The following is a 20,858-nucleotide window of genomic DNA, read 5'->3' on the forward strand; positions in this document are numbered from 1 at the left end:
TCTGCTACAGTTTTGCCCACTCATCTAATCTATCAATGTCCCTTTGCAACTTTCTGATCCATCCACACTATTAATTGTGCCACCTAACTTAGTGTTGTCAGCAAACTTGGATATACGGCTCTCTATTCCTTTATCTAAGTCATTTCTAAATAAAGTGAAAAGCTGAGGCCCCAGTACAGATCTCTGGGGTACACCACTAGTCACATCCTGCCAATTTGCAACCATCTTCAGCCAGAAGTGCCGAGTGGATAATCCATCTCAGCCTCCTCCCGATATCCCCACCATCACGGAAGCCAGTCTTCGGCCAATTCGATTCACTCCACGTGATATCAAGAAACGGCTGAGTGCACTGGATACAGCAAAGGCTATGGGCCCCGACAACATCCCAGCTGTAGTGCTGAAGACTTGTGCTCCAGAACTAGCTGCGCCTCTAGCCAAGCTGTTCCAGTACAGCTACAACACTGGCATCCACCCGACAATGTGGAAAATTGCCCAGGTATGTCCTGTCCACAAAAAGCAGGACAAATCCAATCCGGCCAATTACCGCCCCATCAGTCTACTCTCAATCATCAGCAAAGTGATGGAAGGTGTCGTCGACAGTGCTATCAAGCGGCACTTACTCACCAATAACCTGCTCACCGATGCTCAGTTTGGGTTCCGCCAGGACCACTCGGCTCCAGACCTCATTACAGCCTTGGTCCAAACATGGACAAAAGAGCTGAATTCCAGAGGTGAGGTGAGAGTGACTGCCCTTGACATCAAGGCAGCATTTGACCGAGTGTGGCACCAAGGAGCCCTAGTAAAATTGAAGTCAATGGGAATCAGGGGGAAAACTCTCCAGTGGCTGGAGTCATACCTAGCACAAAGGAAGATGGTAGTGGTTGTTGGAGGCCAAGCATCTCAGCCCCAGGGCATTGCTGCAGGAGTTCCTCAGGGCAGTGTCCTAGGCCCAACCATCTTCAGCTGCTTCATCAATGACCTTCCCTCCATCATAAGGTCAGAAATGGGGATGTTCGCTGATGACTGCACAGTGTTCAGTTCCATTCGCAACCCCTCAGATAATGAAGCAGTCCGAGCCCGCATGCAGCAAGACCTGGACAACATCCAGGCTTGGGCTGATAAGTGGCAAGTAACATTCGCGCCAGATAAGTGCCAGGCAATGACCATCTCCAACAAGAGAGAGTCTAACCACCTCCCCTTGACATTCAACGGCATTACTATCGCCGAATCCCCCACCATCAACATCCTGGGGGTCACCATTGACCAGAAACTTAACTGGACCAGCCATATAAATACTGTGGCTACGAGAGCAGGTCAGAGGCTGGGTATTCTGCGGCGAGTGACTCACCTCCTGACTCCCCAAAGCCTTTCCACCATCTACAAGGCACAAGTCAGGAGTGTGATGGAACACTCTCCACTTGCCTGGATGAGTGCAGCTCCAACAACACTCAAGAAGCTCGACACCATCCAAGATAAAGCAGCCCGCTTGATTGGCACCCCATCCACCACCTTAAACATTCACTCCCTTCACCACCGGCGCACTGTGGCTGCAGTGTGCACCATCCACAGGATGCACTGCAGCAACTCGCCAAGGCTTCTTCGACAGCACCTCCCAAACCCGCGACCTCTACCACCTAGAAGGACAAGGGCAGCAGGCACATGGGAACAACACCACCTGCACGTTCCCCTCCAAGTCACACACCATCCCGACTTGGAAATATATCGCCGTTCCTTCATTGTCGCTGGGTCAAAATCCTGGAACTCCCTTCCTAACAGCACTGTGGGAGAACCGTCACCACACGGACTGCAGCGGTTCAAGAAGGCGGCTCACCACCACCTTCTCAAGGGCAATTAGAGATGGGCAATAAATGCCGGCCTTGCTAGCGACGCCCACATCCCGTGAACGAATTTTTTAAAAAAAATTTGAGTGTGTACTCATTATCCCTACTCTCTGCTTCCTACCTTCAAACCAATTCCCGAGCCATATCAATAGGTTGCCTCTAATTCCATGCACTCTCATTTTTGTTAAGTCTCTTATGTGGAACCTTATCAAATGCCTTCTGCAAGTCCATATAAATAACATCCATAGACACTCACTTATCTACCACGTTAGTTACCTCTTCAAAAAATTCAACTAGGTTTGTTCGACATGACTTACCCGTTACAAATCCAGAGATCCTCGACCTCCAACATCCAGGTCCTGGCACCGACCCCCGATCTCCCTCCCCCCCCCGGCCCCAACCTACAGGCCCCCTGAATCTCCCTCCCAGCCCCCTGGCCCTGACCTGCAGGCTCCCCTCCCCTCGCTCCCTCCCCTTCCGTCCCCACTTTCTTCTCTGCTGGGAAGACACCAGCGCTGGTAACCTCCTATCTATTATCAGTGATATCATTATCTCTTTGTACAGTTAGTTTCCTTTTAATGCAGTTAGTGTGCCTGCTGTTGGATCATTTCACCATGGACACATCTGCTCAGTCCACTGACCTGATCCTTCTGGTTTCAGATGGAGATGTGCCAGTACATAATGAAGAGGAGGCAATAGAGAACGGTCAGGTCCAGACGTCACAGCCGGAGGAAGTGGAGCCTGAGCCAGTGTCAGGTGAAGCCATAGCAGACGATGCAGCCCCATGTACAGAGTCAACGGACAAGCCAGGTGGGATTTGTCTTGCACGAGAATCAGACCTTTCCTATAATGTCAAATCAGCTTGTCTGTCATTTGCAAGAAGCTCATAGTACATCTTTCATAATCCTAAAGTTCCTAGGAAGATTTAGTACATTCTATTCTTGGCATTGCAAATTGAGATAGCTTCCTCCGTTTATAAAGCTATCACAAAGGTGCACCCTATTTACTCTGAACTCAACTCACAAGTATTGAGACAATTTAAATAAATTCTCCTTTTATTATTGATGCAGACTGAACCTGGTGTCTCTCACACACTGCTCCTTCAGCAGAACAGTGTTTAATTATATTGTTTTGCAGGGTGCAGAGAACCAGCAAGGATTTTTACCCATTTCTCCAACACTAACCCAGTTTGAAGGATTTTCATTTACAACCAGTTTCATATCAGCAGGAGCCAAATGGGGATTTATGCTGAAAACCAAGTGTGGAGTCAAAGAATTTGACAGCAGTTATATGAAACTTTTTAGTTCTGATCAGATCCCAATTCAGTATGATTTTGACTGACCAGCTAAAGTGATCAGGGTATGTGATAGCTTTAAAGCTATACAGCGAGTGGCTACCTGAACCTTTCTGATGGCTGCAAGGCTCCCTAAAGTGCCATCCTCTCATGGTACAGAAGGCTTAAAGCACACAGGCCTAGAAATTCAATGACACTACACCCGAACCAATTACTAGGCTATATTGTAGATGCAAAACCAACAAATAAAAAGTATGGCCCAAGAATATTTTGCCCTTCACAAATTTTTTTTTTTAAATAGAGCCATCTGCCTATCTGTACACACTCTTTATTATACTTTGGTTGTCACAATTGTCTGTAAGAGCACTGTTCAATAAGGGGGTAGTGTGAAAGTTGCTCACCCACAAGATATAGACGTGATTGAAAACTAGTTGACTTTTTCTAGAATAGTTGTGAGAGAGACTAAGGGCTCATGCTGATGTTTTCCTCTGAGTGTTAGTTGTAATGAATCTGTAATACAGTTTTATAAACAGCATGTTTTCAGCTTCATTAAAACTAATGCACAGAGCAAAATATGGCTGCATAAGAATAAAGGCCATTAAAGAACACTAGAAGTTTACATCAGAGAAAGAGATCTTTTGGCCCATTGTGTCTGCAGCAGCTCTATGCAAAAACTAATCCCACTGCTCTGTTATCTCCCCTTGGCCCTGTATTATCTTCTGTTTCAAATATTTATCAAATTTTCCCTTAAAAGATGCCATGGTCTCTGCCTCAACCGCTTCCTGTGGCAAAGCCTCCCATGCTCCAAACAACCTTCTGTGTAAAGAAACCCTCTCCTAATTCTTTAAGGCCTGAAATTGTGCTTCTGGTCCAAGAGAGGTTTTTGTGCCTGTTGCCGACGCAAATTGTTCCGCTTCAGAAGTGCGCTGACTGCTCTAAAATTTGCACCACAGCTTATTTGAATAATTATGCACAGCTGCTTTTGCAGATTTGCTGCTGTACAGGGAGCCTGCCCAGTGGGAGGAAGCAGAGTTTCTGGCTGTCTAATTCAAATTAAAGTATGTGCACACTTAAATGTGAGTGCCTGCATATGGGGACAAATATTCATTTCCATTTTATCAAGCTTCAAAATAAATTTCACTTCGCTATGAGCCTTGGCCAAGGTTGCGGGGAGGGGAGAAGTGTCAGTCATAAATAAAGTGAAAGGAAATCCAACATGATTCTGTAGGCAAGGGAATGAGTGATACAGCAGCCACTCCCCTGTTTCAGGAATAGTTAAATGGACATGCAGCTGCATGAGCTGCGCTTGTGGAGGGTTATCCAATTTGGCACTTGAGGGTAGCCTCCCCAGAAGACACCAGCGTACCATTCATGTCAGCAGGTAGTAAGCAGGCTCAATGCTGTGTACCTGGATCCAGATGGAGAAGACAACCCAGCAAGAAAACATTACCCAACTATACCATGTAGCTCGTAGATGGTCCAGCGGTTACTACCCGCAAGGTGTTGCCTGTTCCACGTGTACTGCCTGCTCATGCTAAGCCCCCACACAACTTCACAGCTTGTTTCTTTGCATCTCACACATACCCAAGCCTCAGGATGGCACATCCTCAAGATGCAGTGTAGAATCGGAAACTTTATCACACTCTTTCAAGGCCATAGTACCTCAATTCATTTTAGAACAACCTTGCTGCATGATATGCAGTCTTTTACTGACACCCAGTTTGGCATGTAGGCTGTGCAGACCTCTGTCATCGTCCAAACGCTCCTGCAACTTTCAACCTCTCGAGATGACTTTTTTGCTGGGCCAACCAGATGCCACTTTAAGAGCCCAATCCCAACCTCGTCAAGTTTCCTGTGACATGCCAAAGAAGGTTTGATGGGATCTCCAGATACCTGGTTAACAGAGGGGTCAGTGCCTCATGTATCAGAACTGAACGCTGTATTCTAAATGGGGTCTAACCAGAGCTCTATACAACTGTAACATAACTTCTACCCCTTTGTATTCCAGCTCCCTTGAGATAAAGACCAAAATTTCATTAGCCTTTTGAATTATTTTTCGTACCTGTCCACTGGCTTTTAGTGATTTCTGTACTTGGACCTCTTATTTATAAAACCCAAAATGCTGTTGGCCTTTTTACTGGCTTCGTCTACCTGCACTTTCAGGGAATTGTGTATTTGCACCCTTAGTTTATCCACACCCTTCAGCATCTTTCCATTGAGAGTATTCTCCCATTCGTTCTTTTTCATCCCAAAGTGCATTACCTCACAATCCTCATCAAATTGCATCTGCCACTTGTCTGTCCATTCTGTCAATGGACAGAACATCACAGGCAGTGCACCGCCAAGTTTCGCTAAGCTGTCCACATGGTCCAAGGTCTCGGACCGCTTTATCCTATATCTATTGCACTCCCTTCGTCTATAAAATCAGTCACTTCTTCAAAAAAAACTCCATTAAATTTGTCAAACAAATCTGTGCTGACTGTCAGCATTATCCCGTGCATTTTACATAAAATTACAAAACGGGAATGGGCTGTTGAGCCTAACCAGTCCATTTTAGTGTTTATCCTCCATATGAGCAGTCGTCCTAATCCTCTGTGCCTGCTGTTTTCCCATATCCCTTATTCCCCTTTCCTTCAGCCACCTGTTTCATGTATTAAATGTTGACATAGTTGCTGCTTCAATCACTAACCCTGGTTGTGTATTCCACAGCCTCACAGCCTCTGTGTAAAGCAAGTTTCTTCTGGCCATTGAGCCTGTTCTGACATTTTGTCAGCCATGGCAGCTTTTTAACTTTCAATCACAATTCCTTGCCCTTTCTCAATATTAATTAGCATCCTTACTTCCCAAATAAGTATCTAACCCCTAACCCTAACCCTTTTAAACATCTTAATTGGTTTTGCATCTGCAGCCTTTCTGAGACAACCTTTTGTGTGAAGATTTTTTTCTGGATTTGCTTTTAGTTCCAATTCTAAGATTATTTTGTCTTAATCAAGTATCCATTATTAGAGGGATGAGTTGTTCCCTATGTAATCTTTCAATTCTTTTCATTGTTTTATCACCTCAATCAGATCACCCTTAGCCTCCTCATCTCCAAGAAGAAAGAAAGCATTTGCTTTTAGGTAGTGCCTTTCATGACCTCAGGACATCCCAAAGCGCTTCACAGCCAATGAAGTAGTTTTGAAGTGTAGCCACTGTTGTAATCTGGAGAAATGTGCCAGTCAGTTTGTACACACCAAGTTCCCACAAACTGCAATGAGATAAATGACCAGATAATCTGCTTTAGTGATGTTGTGATGTGGAGATGCCGGTGATGGACTGGGGTTGACAATTGTAAACAATTTTACAACACCAAGTTATAGTCCAGCAATTTTATTTTAAATTCACAAGCTTTCGGAGGCTTCCCCCTTCGTCAGGTGAACGATGTGAAATGAGATCCTCGAGGATCTCATTTCACATCGTTCACCTGACGAAGGGGGAAGCCTCCGAAAGCTTGTGAATTTAAAATAAAATTGCTGGACTATAACTTGGTGTTGTAAAATTGTTTACAATTAGTGATGTTGGATGAGGGATAAATGTTGGCCAGGATACCAGGAGAACTCCCCTGCTCTTCCAATAGTGCCATAGGATCTTTTATGTCCACCTAAGAGGGGAGACAGGACCTCTGATTAACTTCTAATCTGAAAGTTGGCACCTCTGACAGTGCAGATCTCCCTCAGTACTGCACTGGAGTGCCACTTGAACCTATGACCTTCTGACTCGGAGGTGAGGGTGCTACCACGAAGCCAAGGCTGAAACTCCAGCTAGCATATCTGAAGTTTACCCAATCTTTCATCAACGCTCAGTCCCTTCTTCCCGTGTATCATCCTGGTGAGTCAGCAATGGAGTCCCTCTAAAGCCAGAATACATCTCCACCATTTCCTTGGGGCTTCTGCCGATCTCCTGCCAGAGTTACAGCAGGAGATCACTGGAACTCCTGTGGAATTTCAGCTGCAGCATTTCAAATCAGATCTGAAGTTGTATAAGCAGTGCTTCCTTACTTTTATATTCTATACCTATGATAATGAAACCCAGCATCCCATTACCCTTTTGATTGCTTTTTGTACTTGTGAGCTAACCTTTAATGACTTTTAAGCCAGTGCCCCAAACCCCTTTGTTATCTACACAACCCACAGCCAGTGCTTCCCCATTTAAACTGTATTCTCATCTGTCATTATTACATCCAAAGTATACCTAATTGTGGTGCTATCGATGTCTGTCAAAGTGTTTGACAAAAGCCCTGCTGGCATTTATAAATCTTTGGGGGCATTCTGACACACATCAGATTCATACAAGCCATCCAACATTTACATTTGTCAAAGTGTCAGTAAAGTAGTTCAAATTAGAAAAGTGTCCATTCACTGCCTCAGATTTAAAAATCACTAACACATTGGGCTGGATCTTGCTGGAGAAATAATGGCATATCAATGACACACTCTGTTATTAATGTACAAATTGACCAGCAAGTCCAGGGGATTAAGAGATACGCCGTGAGTTGTGAATCTCCAGAACTTGCTGGTCGATTTACGCCTCTCCACTGTTTTCTTCACACAAACGGCATCTCGACCTCAATCATCCTGTTATTTTTAAGAATTTGCTGGATTTGCACATTAGTTGCCCATTAAACTCGCTGCAGAAAGTTAAGTCTGGTAATTAACAACGTAAGTACCTTTTTAACGACATGATAATTGTTAATGCAATGCCAATCAATCTCTCTGGCCAGAAAGGGAACTATTTAAACTGTTCAGTCTCATTCCTTCAGCTGGTAAATTGTTCTTAGAGATTTTAAAAATGTAAAATTTTAAATTTTAAATTTTTTTTCTTACTTTACCTTTCTGATTCTTATTTCTCTCTCTCTTAATCCAATCTTTCTTTCTGCCTCTTTATTTCTCTTTCTGTACCTGATTTGACCCTAATTCACCTTCCTTCTCTGTCGTTCTTCTGTTTCTTTCTCAATCCTTAAATCTCATTGATTAAGGAGATACACTGTTGGTCCCACCATTCACTAAGGTCCCCTATGCCCCGTTGCCCTCACCACGCCGATATCAGTTCGCACTTCCAGCAAGTTATGGCGCAAAATATTTTTGAGCTGAAGGGTGCAGGAAAAAGTCTAACTAATGGGGCACGCCACAATCCAGTAAGATCCCGCCCAAAGAATTAGTTCAGTGATATCTCAATGTAAATATGTCTCGATATTTGGGGTAAGTTGCGGAGTTTGTGCTGCAGGTGGGGAGCCTTACCCACCAGCGGCACACAATGGAAAATTCCAAGCACGCTGCCCGCACTTTTCCATCATTCATTTAAACTGGCGGAAAATCAGGGGCAGCACACCTCTGGGTTCCTAATATGTGCAGCCAGTAAGTGTAATTCCCCAAGGAAACCACAAGCTCAGAAAATCAGCCCTATTATATAATTCACTTGAAAGAAAAGTGCCCATGTCACAGCTGGTGGGATCAGAGCTGAGGCCTTGAATTTACACTGAAGCATGTTAACTAATGAGCACTAATGCAATCATGTGAAACTCCTTTCTCCGCTCTTTAATCTGTTGGGTTAACATGTTAAAATAGCAATGGAAAGAATTTCAGATGAATGTATTAAGCATTTGTAAATTAAAATCTGCTAGATTCATTTCAAGGTCTAAGAGAGCAGTGTTATGCACTCACTCAGCCCTAGTTGCAGGTTCATTTCCTGCTGCACACATTACCTTTTTGGTCAACACTTACTTCTAAACAAAGAGATTTGATTGTCTTAACTTCAAAATATATTCGAGTTATCTAAGTGCAATACTATTATCGTGCAACAGAAAGCACTGTTAATTTTCTGGCAGTTGCCCATTCTGTGTCCTAAGGTCTATGAGTAAAGCCAAGGATTGACTGTAAAGTGCACAATATTGAACAATAGATAGGGAAACATCTCCATAGCCCTTAATTACTGTCTTGAACAGTCAGCCTGCAGAGACTGCCAGTATTTATATAAATACAGATAATCATTATTAGTCCAGCATAGTTGTAGTAAAGATGCAAATTCCTTTCTGAACAGGGGGGCCTTAAAATACACACTAGCGAAGGGAGCCTCGCTTGCTGGCAACACATGTTGAAAAGTTGAGGGCTCATTCCCACGATTTTTCATCCACTGATTTCAATAAAATTACTTGGGAAATTATACCATATATGTCAGAAACCATAATCCTTTTTGGTACAACTGTTATCAAAATCACACTAGGTTCTCTCAAAAATGGAACCTTTAATCCCAAAAGGGACCCTCAACTCTTGTAAAAAGTACCTGGACCTGCACCTGAAGTGCTGTAAGCTGCAGGGCTACGGACGGGTGCTGGAAGGTGGGATTAGAATGAACACCTGGTTGTTCTTCGAGCCGGTGTGGACACAATGGGCTGAATGGCCCCCTTCTGTGCTGTGTCTTTTCTATGGTTCTATGTACAGCAGATTTGAGCAAGTAGTCTTACTAGCCATAAGGGCAGCCTAACAGCTGTGATGTGGGTGTGGGGAGGTAATGAGCTGGATACTCCTCTGGGATCCCACCCAAAATGGTGCGGGATAGAGGCACAGATTGAGACAAAATCCGGTGGTGAGGCCTTCTGCCGCTAACTACCCCTTACCTGCCCACTGCATGAGGGGAATGGGGACCAGGGCCCTGGCGGATTTCCTGGCATCTACCCCAGTTACCACTGCTTCCTGGGACTATTAGGTAAAAGGTGGCAGTAGTTTTGGGAAGTAGCAATAATGACCCTGAGGTCACCCACCAGAGGTGAGGGCTTGTAATGGCCTCCTCTTCCTCAGTCTGGTATCCATCTACCTTCCTGCCGAGTCCTCTGGATGCTGACTTCCTTATTTTGAGGCTCTGCTGCCCTTTTAAATGCCGGGCCACTTCTGGTGCTGAAGCAGTGGTGATTTTGCTGCAGCACTGCTGGGATTTTGCAGCCAGGAACTGGTAGCCTCCCTCTTGGAGGTTAGAATCCCATCCCAGGGAATGGTTTGGGGTTGGGACAGAGGTTTGGGACAGAGAGAGGCAAGCAGAAGTCCCATCCTGCTGAAACTCCACGCCCTAGAGGAAAATCCAGCCCACCATCTCTGCAGCTTGTAATTGGCACTATAGAGATAACATTAGTTCCTAAAGATTGCCTGCATTTATGTCATGTTTTATCATATCTCTCAGAAATGTCTCCGAGCATGTCCCATACAATGAATTAATTTAACGTGCAGTAAGTGTTTTGTGCAGACATATTCATAACGAGGATGCTAAACGCTCTTAGGATGTGAAATATTTTTAATTTGAGCTTTAGTGAGTCTATACTGAAAATCCTCTCCTCCATTCCTAGCTCCTGATCCAAATTAAAATTCGATTCTTTCCTCTTAACATCCTAATATCACAATAACCGATCTCACTAAATGATACATTTGATAATCTAGGGACTATTTTTCCTAGCCAGAGCTTCACCCATGGGCACCACATGTTGGGAATTCAGACCAAATGATCTTGTTACATTGCCTCTTCCGTATAATCATTATATAATACACAGAAGTATTAGCCAGTAAAATAAACTCTATTTATCACTTCTGGCCTGGTAGACAACTGGGAGGTGATAGTCCGTTGTTGTCTGCAACAATATGTCACTCGCCCCCCCAACCCCTAAAAAGTAAGGCCTAATTGCTAAGAATATGCTACAATTCTGTTTGGTATTAGACAACGTTGAGTGTGAAATGGAATGAAGTTGTTATATTCAAGATTCACTCTTCTGGTTCATTGGCCTGGAATTTCCTCCGTGGGCGCAACCCGGAAGTTAGACCCAAAAATATACCAATCCCCGCGCCCATTCTGCGGATGTCAAGTTACGCTCAAATATACTGCGAATTTCTTGATCAGTATGTTTCCTGCCCAACAAAGCAGTGCTGGATCTAGTACCGGGGAATGATGTTGGGCAAGTGGAGTGTGTTTCAGTGGGAGAGCATTTTGGAAACAGTGATCACAATATCACTAGAGTAATTATGGAAAAGGACAAGGAACAATCAAATATGAAAATGCTCAGCTGGAGGAGGGCTAATTTCAGTGAATTGAAAAGGGATCTGGCCCAGGTGGAATGGAAACAAAGATTAGAGGGGTGATTTTAGGAGGCAAATGCGGGGGCGGGGGGTTCCAAAAATCACGCAAATCCCGTTCGGGTTCGGAAGCTGGCTCCAACTCACCGGCTTCCGAGTTCCCCAGGGACCCACCTGTGTGCGCGCGGGCGACCCGAAACTGGAAGTCCTGCCGGCAATTAAAGTCGGCGGGATGACAGTAAAGAGCTAAATGTACTCATTGAGGTACTTAAGGCACTTCACCTGTGACAGAGTAAGTGATTAGAAAGATTTTTAACTTACCTGGGCGGCTTGCCCACCGCTTCCGATTCACGCCTGTTGAAACCAGGCATGAAGGGCCGGATCAGGGAGAAAGAAACTAAATAAATTAAATAAAAAAACATGCAATGAAGTGAAAACACGAAATGCACCTACCTTTAAAACCTGCTTCGATGTCCGATGTCTCTCGCTCTGATATCCCCCCGATCTCCCCTCCCGATCTCCCCCCGTTCTCCCCTCCCGATCTTCCCGCGATCTCCCCCTCCCGATCTACCCCTCTCCTCCACCCCATTCTTCCATTCTCCTCTCCCTTGGTCTTCCGGTCCAGAGCAGGATGACGTCTGGCGCTCTCTCTTTCCTGCCCTCGCATTGCAGCTCCTGATGGCAGTCACCTGTCAATCAGGCTAGCTGCCGGGCGTGAAACCCGGAGAGGACGTTAATCACAATCAATCAACGTGCAATCGCGTCGGAAACGGTAAGTTTGGTTCATGCGGGTTTGCCATGCGCCCAATCGCCCCCCCCACCCCGCTGCCAACCTGCCTCCCTGCTAATATCGGGGCCTAGGAGTTAAAACAATAATTGAGCAATGGGAGCTCTTCAAGGAGGAGATAGTTCGGGTACAGACTAGACACATTCCTTTGAGAAGGAAAGGAACGGCATGAAAGGAATCTGGATGACTAAAGAGATTGGGATTAAAATGAAACAGAAAAAGAAGGCTTATGATAAATGTCAGGTTCATAATACTGTAGAGAATCAAGCAGAATACAGAAAGTATTCAAAGGAGAACTGAAAAAGGAAGTAAGAAGAGCAGAGAGTGTATGAGAAAAGATTAGCGGTAACATAAAAGGGAGCACAAAAGTATTTTCTAAGCATATAAATAGTAAAAGGGTAATCAAAGGAAGGGTGGGGCCAATTAGGGACAAAAAAGAAAATCTTCTTCGAGAGGCAGAAGGTATGGCTGAGGTACTAAATGAGTATTTTACATCTGTCTTCACTAAAGAATAGGATGCTGCCAATGTGACAATAAAGGAGGAGGTAGTAGAGAAATTAGATCGGATAAAAATAGACAAAGAGGAGGTTGGCAGCACTCAAAGTAGAAAAGTCATCCGGTCCAGATAGGATCTGGCTCAGGTGGAATAAAAACAAAGATTAGCTGAGGGAAGTAAGGGTGGAAATACTGGAGGCTCTGTCCACAACCTTCCAATCCTCCTTAGAAATGGGAGCAGTGCCAGAGGACTGGAGGATTGCAAATGTTACACCCCTGTTCAAAAAAGGAGAGAGAGATAAATCAGGTAACTACAGGCCAGTCAGTCTAACGTTGGTGATGGGGAAATGTCCAGAGATAATAATCCGGGGCAAAATTGTCTTAGATGAACACTGATTAATAAAAACCAGCCAACGCTGATTTCTTAAAGGCAAATCGTGTTATCGCTAACTTGATTGAGTTCTTCAATGAAATAATGAAGAGGGTTGATGAAGGCAGTGCAGTTGATGTTGTGCATATGGACATTTGATAAAGTGGCGCATAATCATAGAATCATAGATAATGGACTTGTTAGCAAAATTGAAGCCCATGGGATTAAAGGGGCAGTAGCAGCGTGGATATGAAATTGGCTAAGAGATAGAAAGCAGAGAGTAGTGGTGAACGATTGTTTGTCAGACTGGAGGGAAGTATACAATGGTGTTCTCCAGGGGTCAGTATTAGGACCACTGTTCTTTTTGATATATATTAATGACCTGGACTTGCATATAGGCAGCATAATTTCAAAGTTTGCAGCTAGCACAGTGATGCATTTTAGAAGGAAAAAAAGAGGAGAGGCAATAAAAATTAAATTGTACAATTTTAAAGGGAGTGCAGGAACAGAGAGTCCTGGGGTTTCCCATACACAAATCTTTGAAGGTGGCAGGACAAGTTGATACGGCTGTTTTAAAAAAAAATGGAATCCTTGGTTTTATAAATAGAGGCATAGAATACAAAAGCAAGGAAGTTATAGTAAACTTTTATAAATCACTGGTTAGGCCTAAGCTGGAGTATTGTGTCCAATTCTGAGTACCGCACTTTAGGAAGGATGTCAAGGCCTTAGAGAGGGTGCAGAGGAGATTTACTAAAATGGTACCAGGCATGAGGGAATTCAGTTATGTGGAGAGACTAGAGAAGTTGGGATTGTTCTCCTTAGAGCAGAGAAGGTTAATGAGAGATTTAATAAAGGTGTTCAAAATTATGAAGGGTTTTGATTGAGTAGATAGGGAGAAATTGTTTCCACTGGCAGGAGGGTCAGTAACCAGAAGACACAGATTTAAGATGATTGGCAAAAAAGCCAGAGGGGCGAGGAGGAGAATTTTTTTTAAGGAGTGAGTTGTTAAGATCTGGAATGCACTGCCTGAAAGGGTGGTGGAATCAGATTCAATAGTAACTTTCAAAAGGGAATTAGGTACATATTTGAAAGGGAGAAGTTTGCAGGGCTATGTGGAAAGAGCAGGGGAGTGGGACTAATTGAATAGCTCTTTCAAAGAGCTGGCACAGACACAATAGGCCAATTGGCCTCCAGTGCTCATTAAAGTACACTCAAACAGAAAATGGACATAAATCAGCGTAAACTGGGGTCACAGTCTCAGGATACGGGGTAGGACATTTAGAACTGAGATGAGGAGAAATTTCTTCACTCAGAGGGTGGTGAACCTGTGGAATTCTCTACCACAGAAGGCTGTGGAGGCCAAGTCACTGAATATATTTAAGATGGAGCTAGATAGATTTCTAGACACAAAAGGCATCAAGGGGTATGGGGAGAGAGCGGGAATATAGTATTGAGATAGAGGATCAGCCATGATCATACTGAATGGCGGAGCAGGCTTGAAGGGCTGAATGGCCTACTCCTGCTCCTATTTTCTATGTTTCTAAACAATCGGGACCTAAGGAAAACATTGAATTCACACCAGATATTCCTTCTTTAAGTATGAAAATTAAAGTGTCAATTCATTCAACTATCACTCATGCATATTTAAGAACCTGCAATCAGAGAAGCTTTTCAATTTATAATGTAACTTATACTTATGCTATAAAAATGCATTAAAAGAAACAGAAAATTCAGTGCAGCTCTCAGTGACAATATCTTTTTTAAAATTGTTTTCCGGCTGCATATCAAAATCTGGTCATAATTTTAAAAGAGCCTCTGAGTAAGCGCAATTACAGGAAACTCGTATATGAGGCTCTGTAACATGGGGGCAGGCCATTGTTATGGGCAAGATGCATTCGGACGGAAGGATCAATAGATGGCCATAAAAGATCAAGGAGATTTAGGCGTATTGTACTTATTGCCATTCCCCCATCGTTGCTGGGTCAAAATCCTGGAACTCCCTGCCTAACAGCACTGTGGGAGTACCTTCACCACATGGACTGCAGCAGTTCAAAAAGAAGGCCCACCACCGCCATCTCAAGGGCAACTAGAAGTGAGCAATAAATGCTAGACATGCTAACGGCACCCATGCAGAACTCACGCCCAAGAGTCCTCGATCTTTTAGCCTGTGTAATTGATTTGCGACCTCGTTAAGCATGTCCCTGGGTGCAAATACGGAGGAAATTCAAGGCCACTATATATTCTTGCCTTGTAACAATTTCTAAATGACGTTTTAAGTGGTGTAGTCTGTCTATTACTGTATATGTTATGTGCACAGCTGAAGTATAACTTAGTATTACACAAGGGAGAAAAGGGAGCAACATTCTTCCTTTGTATGCTGGACTGAAATGCACACATTGCATTACTATATTACCATACAAAGGAGGAGTCTCACTCCCTTTTCTCCAGGTCATTGAGATTGCTTTGATGTTTTTTCAAATGCACTGCACTGTGCTATGATCTCTTGATTTCTCTCTTAAAAAGAAAATGGTTTAAAACCAGCTAGACCAGGTAGATTTTGTGAATTAACATTCCTGACATAGAGCCTCACGCAGTAGGAACACCTGTCGGGAAGTCAGGTGTGGAGGTCACCAGGCCCTGCACAATTTTCAGTAGCCCTCAAGATTTTCAATCCCCGAACACCCAATAAATGTCTCACCATGTGAAGCTCTGCACCAGGAGTAAAATCTCTGGTCAACAATGGTTATTTTCTGACTGTGCTTCCAGGAGGAGTCTCGCTCACTGAGAGCACGTATCAGAAATGTGAGCATGAACTGCCCATGATTACCCGACCATTTTAAAATTATGGGCAACACTCAAATTTCCGATATGAGCTCTCGCTAGATGAGGCTCCCTACGAACAAGAGTGTAAAGCAGTTCCTGTTAGGAGCAAACCTATCAGTGAGAATTGACTGTTTGATCAAGAGCAGCTGGTCTGCTAAAAATAATACAGTAAATCTTCCCCAATGATCTGAGTGTCGGTACTCCAAACAGAAATATTACGTAGATTTGACATTTGCAATTTTAAGTAGGCAGGTGAAAAAGGTTGCAAAGCTTGGGTGTTACATTTAATCATTTGTTCCTTTACTTACTGCTTTTTCACTTGTTAAGCTTACTGAGCTTCTTGATGTGATCCTTGAACTCTGTCATTCTTTGCTTGTCTGTTTTAAATATCTCTAACTCTGTTTGTGCCCTCCAGCTGCAGAAGATAGTCCCACAGGTAACAGGGCAGTAGTCCCTGAGCAGGATCCATCAGCTAAACCGGCCTTGCTACTGCCTCCTAAAAAGTCTGTAGCATTCCACTGTGACATTGAGGAAACCCCTGCAAAACAACAATCCCATCCTAAACAACCCCCTGCCCTACCTCCCAAACCACTAACGAGGATCGCCAACCACATAGCTGGTAAGTTCCCTTCAGCTGGCTTTTAAGGCATCGCAGCAATAAATGTGTACTTTTCCCTTTTTAAGACTGTTGTGTACTGTAATCTGTCTAAATATCTAGAGGTAAATGAAATGATTTTAAAAAGATTGCATCATTTAGTGTTTCTTCCAGAAATGGGTAAATCCACACACTGGGCTAACATGAAAAAAATGTTACATATTCTGTTGCAATTTTGTATTTTTGTAGAACTGTTTTCTCTTTCAACAGCTCTTCCTGCAAGCAGACCTTATACCTGTGATCCAGAAGCTGTCCCTTTTCTATACCCTGTTCTCACAAAAATGCATATACAAGGGGTTAAAAGCTAAACTGCTTATAGTAACTTGTTCACTACATTTAACATTGCCTCACACAACACTCGTTCTCTTCAAAATGGTGGATATTGTCACATCGGCCAAAAGTTTCACACCAAGGCAAATAATAAACTCCTGCTTTTAACACTTAGTGGAAGTGTTGGTTCTGACACTCAATTCTTTTGATGTATCATTTACATCTAGATATTTATCTGTTCTCAGGTGACATCAACGATATTTCCTACATATGCACAAATTACAATGCTGAACAGATGTCACAGAAAGAATGCAACAAATCCCAAGTGGATATGACCACTTTGTACATCAGCATCAATCATACAAAACTGTACAATGAAACAAACAAATTTTTTCACGTGAAAAGAACAATGCTATCAATTATACCAAAGAAACAAGCTACTTGAAAGTAAATGAAACCAACAATTCACACATTGCTACATATCCATGCAGTTAGTCCAAATAACACTGGAGAGAGAGAGAGGCAATAATCACCAGTACCACCCTCTTCTGGAGTATTCACAGACACATATTAACCCAGGTCATGTTGGAGAAGGGAGACATTAACAGCATATGTAATGTCCTCACAGCGTGTCAGTTAACCCATCTCTAATGCCTCTTACAGTGCATTGAAATCATGTTAATAATATTTAATTAATTTTCAGGTATCAGAAGTTCACCTATGTTTTTATTTGAAATTTTTATCTTCCACATCTCTGTTTTATGAGACTGTTTTAAAACGATACACGCATAAAATAAGTAGTGGGAGCAATCGAACATGGGAAAAGAGTTCACCAACTGGAAAGAGCCACAAATCTGAAGTGCTTGGGTTATATATTTTCCAACAATCTGAGTTGAATTATTTTCCAGTATCCCACCACTCTTAGGTTGATTATTTTGTTTATGCTTCACATTTGTGGTGTATATATTATAACATTTTCGATATTATGATCATAAAAACTGCTGACATCCATGATTCCATTCCAAGTGATCTGATGTCATTATTTCCATGGGCCAATATAAAGTACAGTATTGCTATTCAAGCCACAGGAGACAACCTGCACACTGTAACATGGGACTGACATAAGGGTAATTCACTGATTCCGTGCATCTAATGGGGAGCTATGCTCAAAGGGAACACAGGTTGGAGAATTGAAGCTACAGTGCTGCAGCCCTCTCTCCAACCCGCTCTCCCTTCAAGTGTGGTCTCCCTCTGGGAGTACAGGATCTTTGAATCTACCTTTTAATACCTTAATCCCAACATCAGCAGAGCGCTCCATATTCCACCAGTTTGTATTTTTCTACCTCCGACATCATCTCAGTGTGTGAGATTGCCAGCATGCTGCCAATTAATAATACAGTTTGGTAGTTTTGTGTTGTATGCTTGTTCCCACTATGACTTAAGATGAAACTTCCCAAACTAGTTAGAACCCTTACTGTCAGCAGATCAAAAAGACTTTCTTCTCATTGGTCTGGACTTAATTCAAACCTGGGTTTCTTCAGAGGCAAAGTACGTTAACCCATGGGACCTGCCCCATCCTCACTGCATGGCTTTTGTTAATGTGCAAAGTAAGGGAGCAACCAGCACAGTACCTGCAGCTTTGCATGATGTACCCTTCAAGCTGATATCTAAAAAATAATCTGGCAAGACAAGGCTCCAGGTATCCCTCGCTGCCCGGTAATAGGGATCAGAGAATCGTGTATAAGGGGCAAAGAGCCCAATTTGGGTCATTCCCAAATTTAATAGTCATTAACTTCAACAATCTGAAAATTAGAAACTCTGAGTCAACTGTGCCCAATTCCTTGATCTGCACTCCCAGTGTGTGAGATTCCATGCTGGGAGCCCTTTTTAGTATGTCCATAGCCCTTTAACAAATAAGCACCTATTGGAAGTGTCTTTTGTTGAAAACATGTCCCATAACCTGAGGGCCAAATGCCTGATGCAAAGTTCTGAGGTATTTGCAGTCATTTTTCAATTTTTCTTTAACTGTTTTTCTTTGTGACTTCTGCAACCAGCCTGTGTGCAGTGGCTGGTGAATGTAGGAAGAAAACCGTAGTGTGGAGTGGTCCATGGACTACAGGTGGGGCCAGAACTGGTTGAGACATTATCAACCATGCTTTCCAGCTTGTGAAAAAACCCCTTCTATGAATTGGGGCATTTTGACCACCCAGGGGATACTAGAACATAAGGTAGATGCGTACATCAAAGCAACTGAGTAGATTCCTAAGGGTTCACTCACTTTGTGGAATTGTGGAGCTCACCTTAGGAATCAGTCTGAGCTCAGCCACTCTGTAGAGCTGGGGGCTGAAGATGAAGCACTGTAGGCTCTGTGCTTCCCTGAAGGACGTGCTCTCTATCTGATCCTCACCCATCAGAATGCACGGCTGCAGACCTCCACACTGATCAGTCCCACACTCACTTGCGGTGCCATCAATGACAGTGGCTCTCACAAAAAATATCAAAGGCGAGCCCTCCACAGGTTTTTGAATAAAATATCAGAGTTTTAAAAAGATTTCCCATTTTTAACATTTTCTTCCCCTCTTTTAGGTTTCCCTGCAGCCTACACCATACCTCGGCTGAGAAGGCAAGTGGACAGGCAGGCAGCCTACTCCCAGGACTCTGCCATTGGCACTTGTAAGAGACCAGTGGGGCACATGAGAGTGATACGGGGTGAGTTGCCTCCGATTTTCTCTCTCTCCCTGTGCAAAAGAGCCTAGCCTGTGCTCAGTACGTGGCTGTTAAGGTGTGGCCGACATCAGGAATTTACCATGCATGAAATTACAGGCACCCATTACAGATTGCTGCAATTTTTAAATATTTTGACTGTATTGTTTAGCCCTCCAGGGGTCCCATCGTTAAATGTTTGGTGTGGTTTTTGATTTATACTAGGTACATATGAACAAATCGCTTTGCCTCTGCACTGTATACATAACTGGTTATTTTGATCACTTTCTGTGTTTTTATCAAAGTTAATTGCATGACGCAGAGTTTTAGTTCAGTGGGTCAGAATGTATCACACATTCTAATAAAGAACAGGTCTTGGGACTCCTGTCGGATATGACTTTTAACAGCAGGATTTTAATCCTTTATATGTTGTGTGACTAATTTAAATGACCTGACAATGTAGTGATGATCTCACTGCATCCCACCTCATCACTTAGAATGTGTTTAAAATAATATTTTTATCAACAGAAAATATGTGCTAGGAATATATGGACTGGACAGATAATGGCAGCTTGCAATGTTAGTAGTTTCTAATTTTGCTCAGTAACAACAGTCTCTGCTGTTGTTGCTAAGGCCAAAGAAACAGCTCAGTTTCAAGTCTCACTGCTCTTTCTCTGCAACACTCTAAGTAAAAATCCTCATACCAGGAGGAAATATTCTTACAAATATGTTAACACAGAATCCTCCAAATGATAATGCAAAGTACAGAGGAGGACAATAAGACTTTGGTCATTAAGATGATCTCAAGGATTTGCAAATGTAAAATTTGCCCATGTGAATCAGTAGAGTAACTCAAAAATCGAGGTTCATTTGTACCTGTGTTGATAGAAGTAAATTTTGTCCATATGTTGAAGTTTTATTTAGAAATCCAATATTTTAATTGTTTTTGGGTTAACTGTGGTTAACTAACATCATAACCATGTTTTGACATGCTGATGAATATGTAAAAAGCAACTCAGCTGTTCCCAGAGAACAAGGCACTGACACATGGACCCACGTAGCCATTCAAACACCTGTGCATCCCTCCATGCCATTCATCAACGGAAAAGATTAGCACTTAATAAATATCCAAGTAGTTGGATATCATACATTCTAATATAGAACAGTCAAATCAGTTAGGAGTGCCCATGATGCTCAAATCTTATGGGAATAATGGGTTCCCCACTTATTCCAAGATAAATATAAACAATTAGCTGCTCTGAGATATGGGCTACCCGTTCAAAACATGGCTCATGACATTGCTATACAACCCCCACACCACATCTCCCTCCACCCCTCACACAGAGCATGCAATTAAGCACATTTGAGAGACAGGAACATCCTAGAGTAGGGCATTGGAGTGCTCAAACTGGAGTCCCAGTGTTTGGCTTGCCTGGGAGAAAGTTGATAGAATGATAGTACCATGCTGCCTGTTGAGCAACATCATTGTGGAAAGAGGTATATATAAAGAAGATGACCAACAAATAGCCA

General features: G+C 43.1%; 1 protein-coding gene across 4 annotated transcripts in view; it reads left to right on the plus strand.

Annotated features, from left to right (window-relative positions):
- Positions 1–20,858, plus strand: part of LOC137337421 (phosphatase and actin regulator 1-like) — a 413,191-nt gene that overhangs the window by 271,096 nt on the left and 121,237 nt on the right. For 2 of the 4 annotated variants that reach the window (XM_068001737.1, XM_068001739.1), the window contains exons 4-6: positions 2,502–2,651; positions 16,116–16,319; positions 19,212–19,334. In XM_068001737.1, coding sequence (XP_067857838.1) covers positions 2,502–2,651; positions 16,116–16,319; positions 19,212–19,334 — 477 coding nt within the window. The remainder of the gene's footprint in view (positions 1–2,501; positions 2,652–16,115; positions 16,320–19,211; positions 19,335–20,858) is intronic. The other 2 variants (XM_068001738.1, XM_068001740.1) reach the window with 1 other exon arrangement.

Source organism: Heptranchias perlo, chromosome 2 (assembly GCF_035084215.1).
Source record: "Heptranchias perlo isolate sHepPer1 chromosome 2, sHepPer1.hap1, whole genome shotgun sequence".
NCBI lineage: Eukaryota > Metazoa > Chordata > Chondrichthyes > Hexanchiformes > Hexanchidae > Heptranchias > Heptranchias perlo.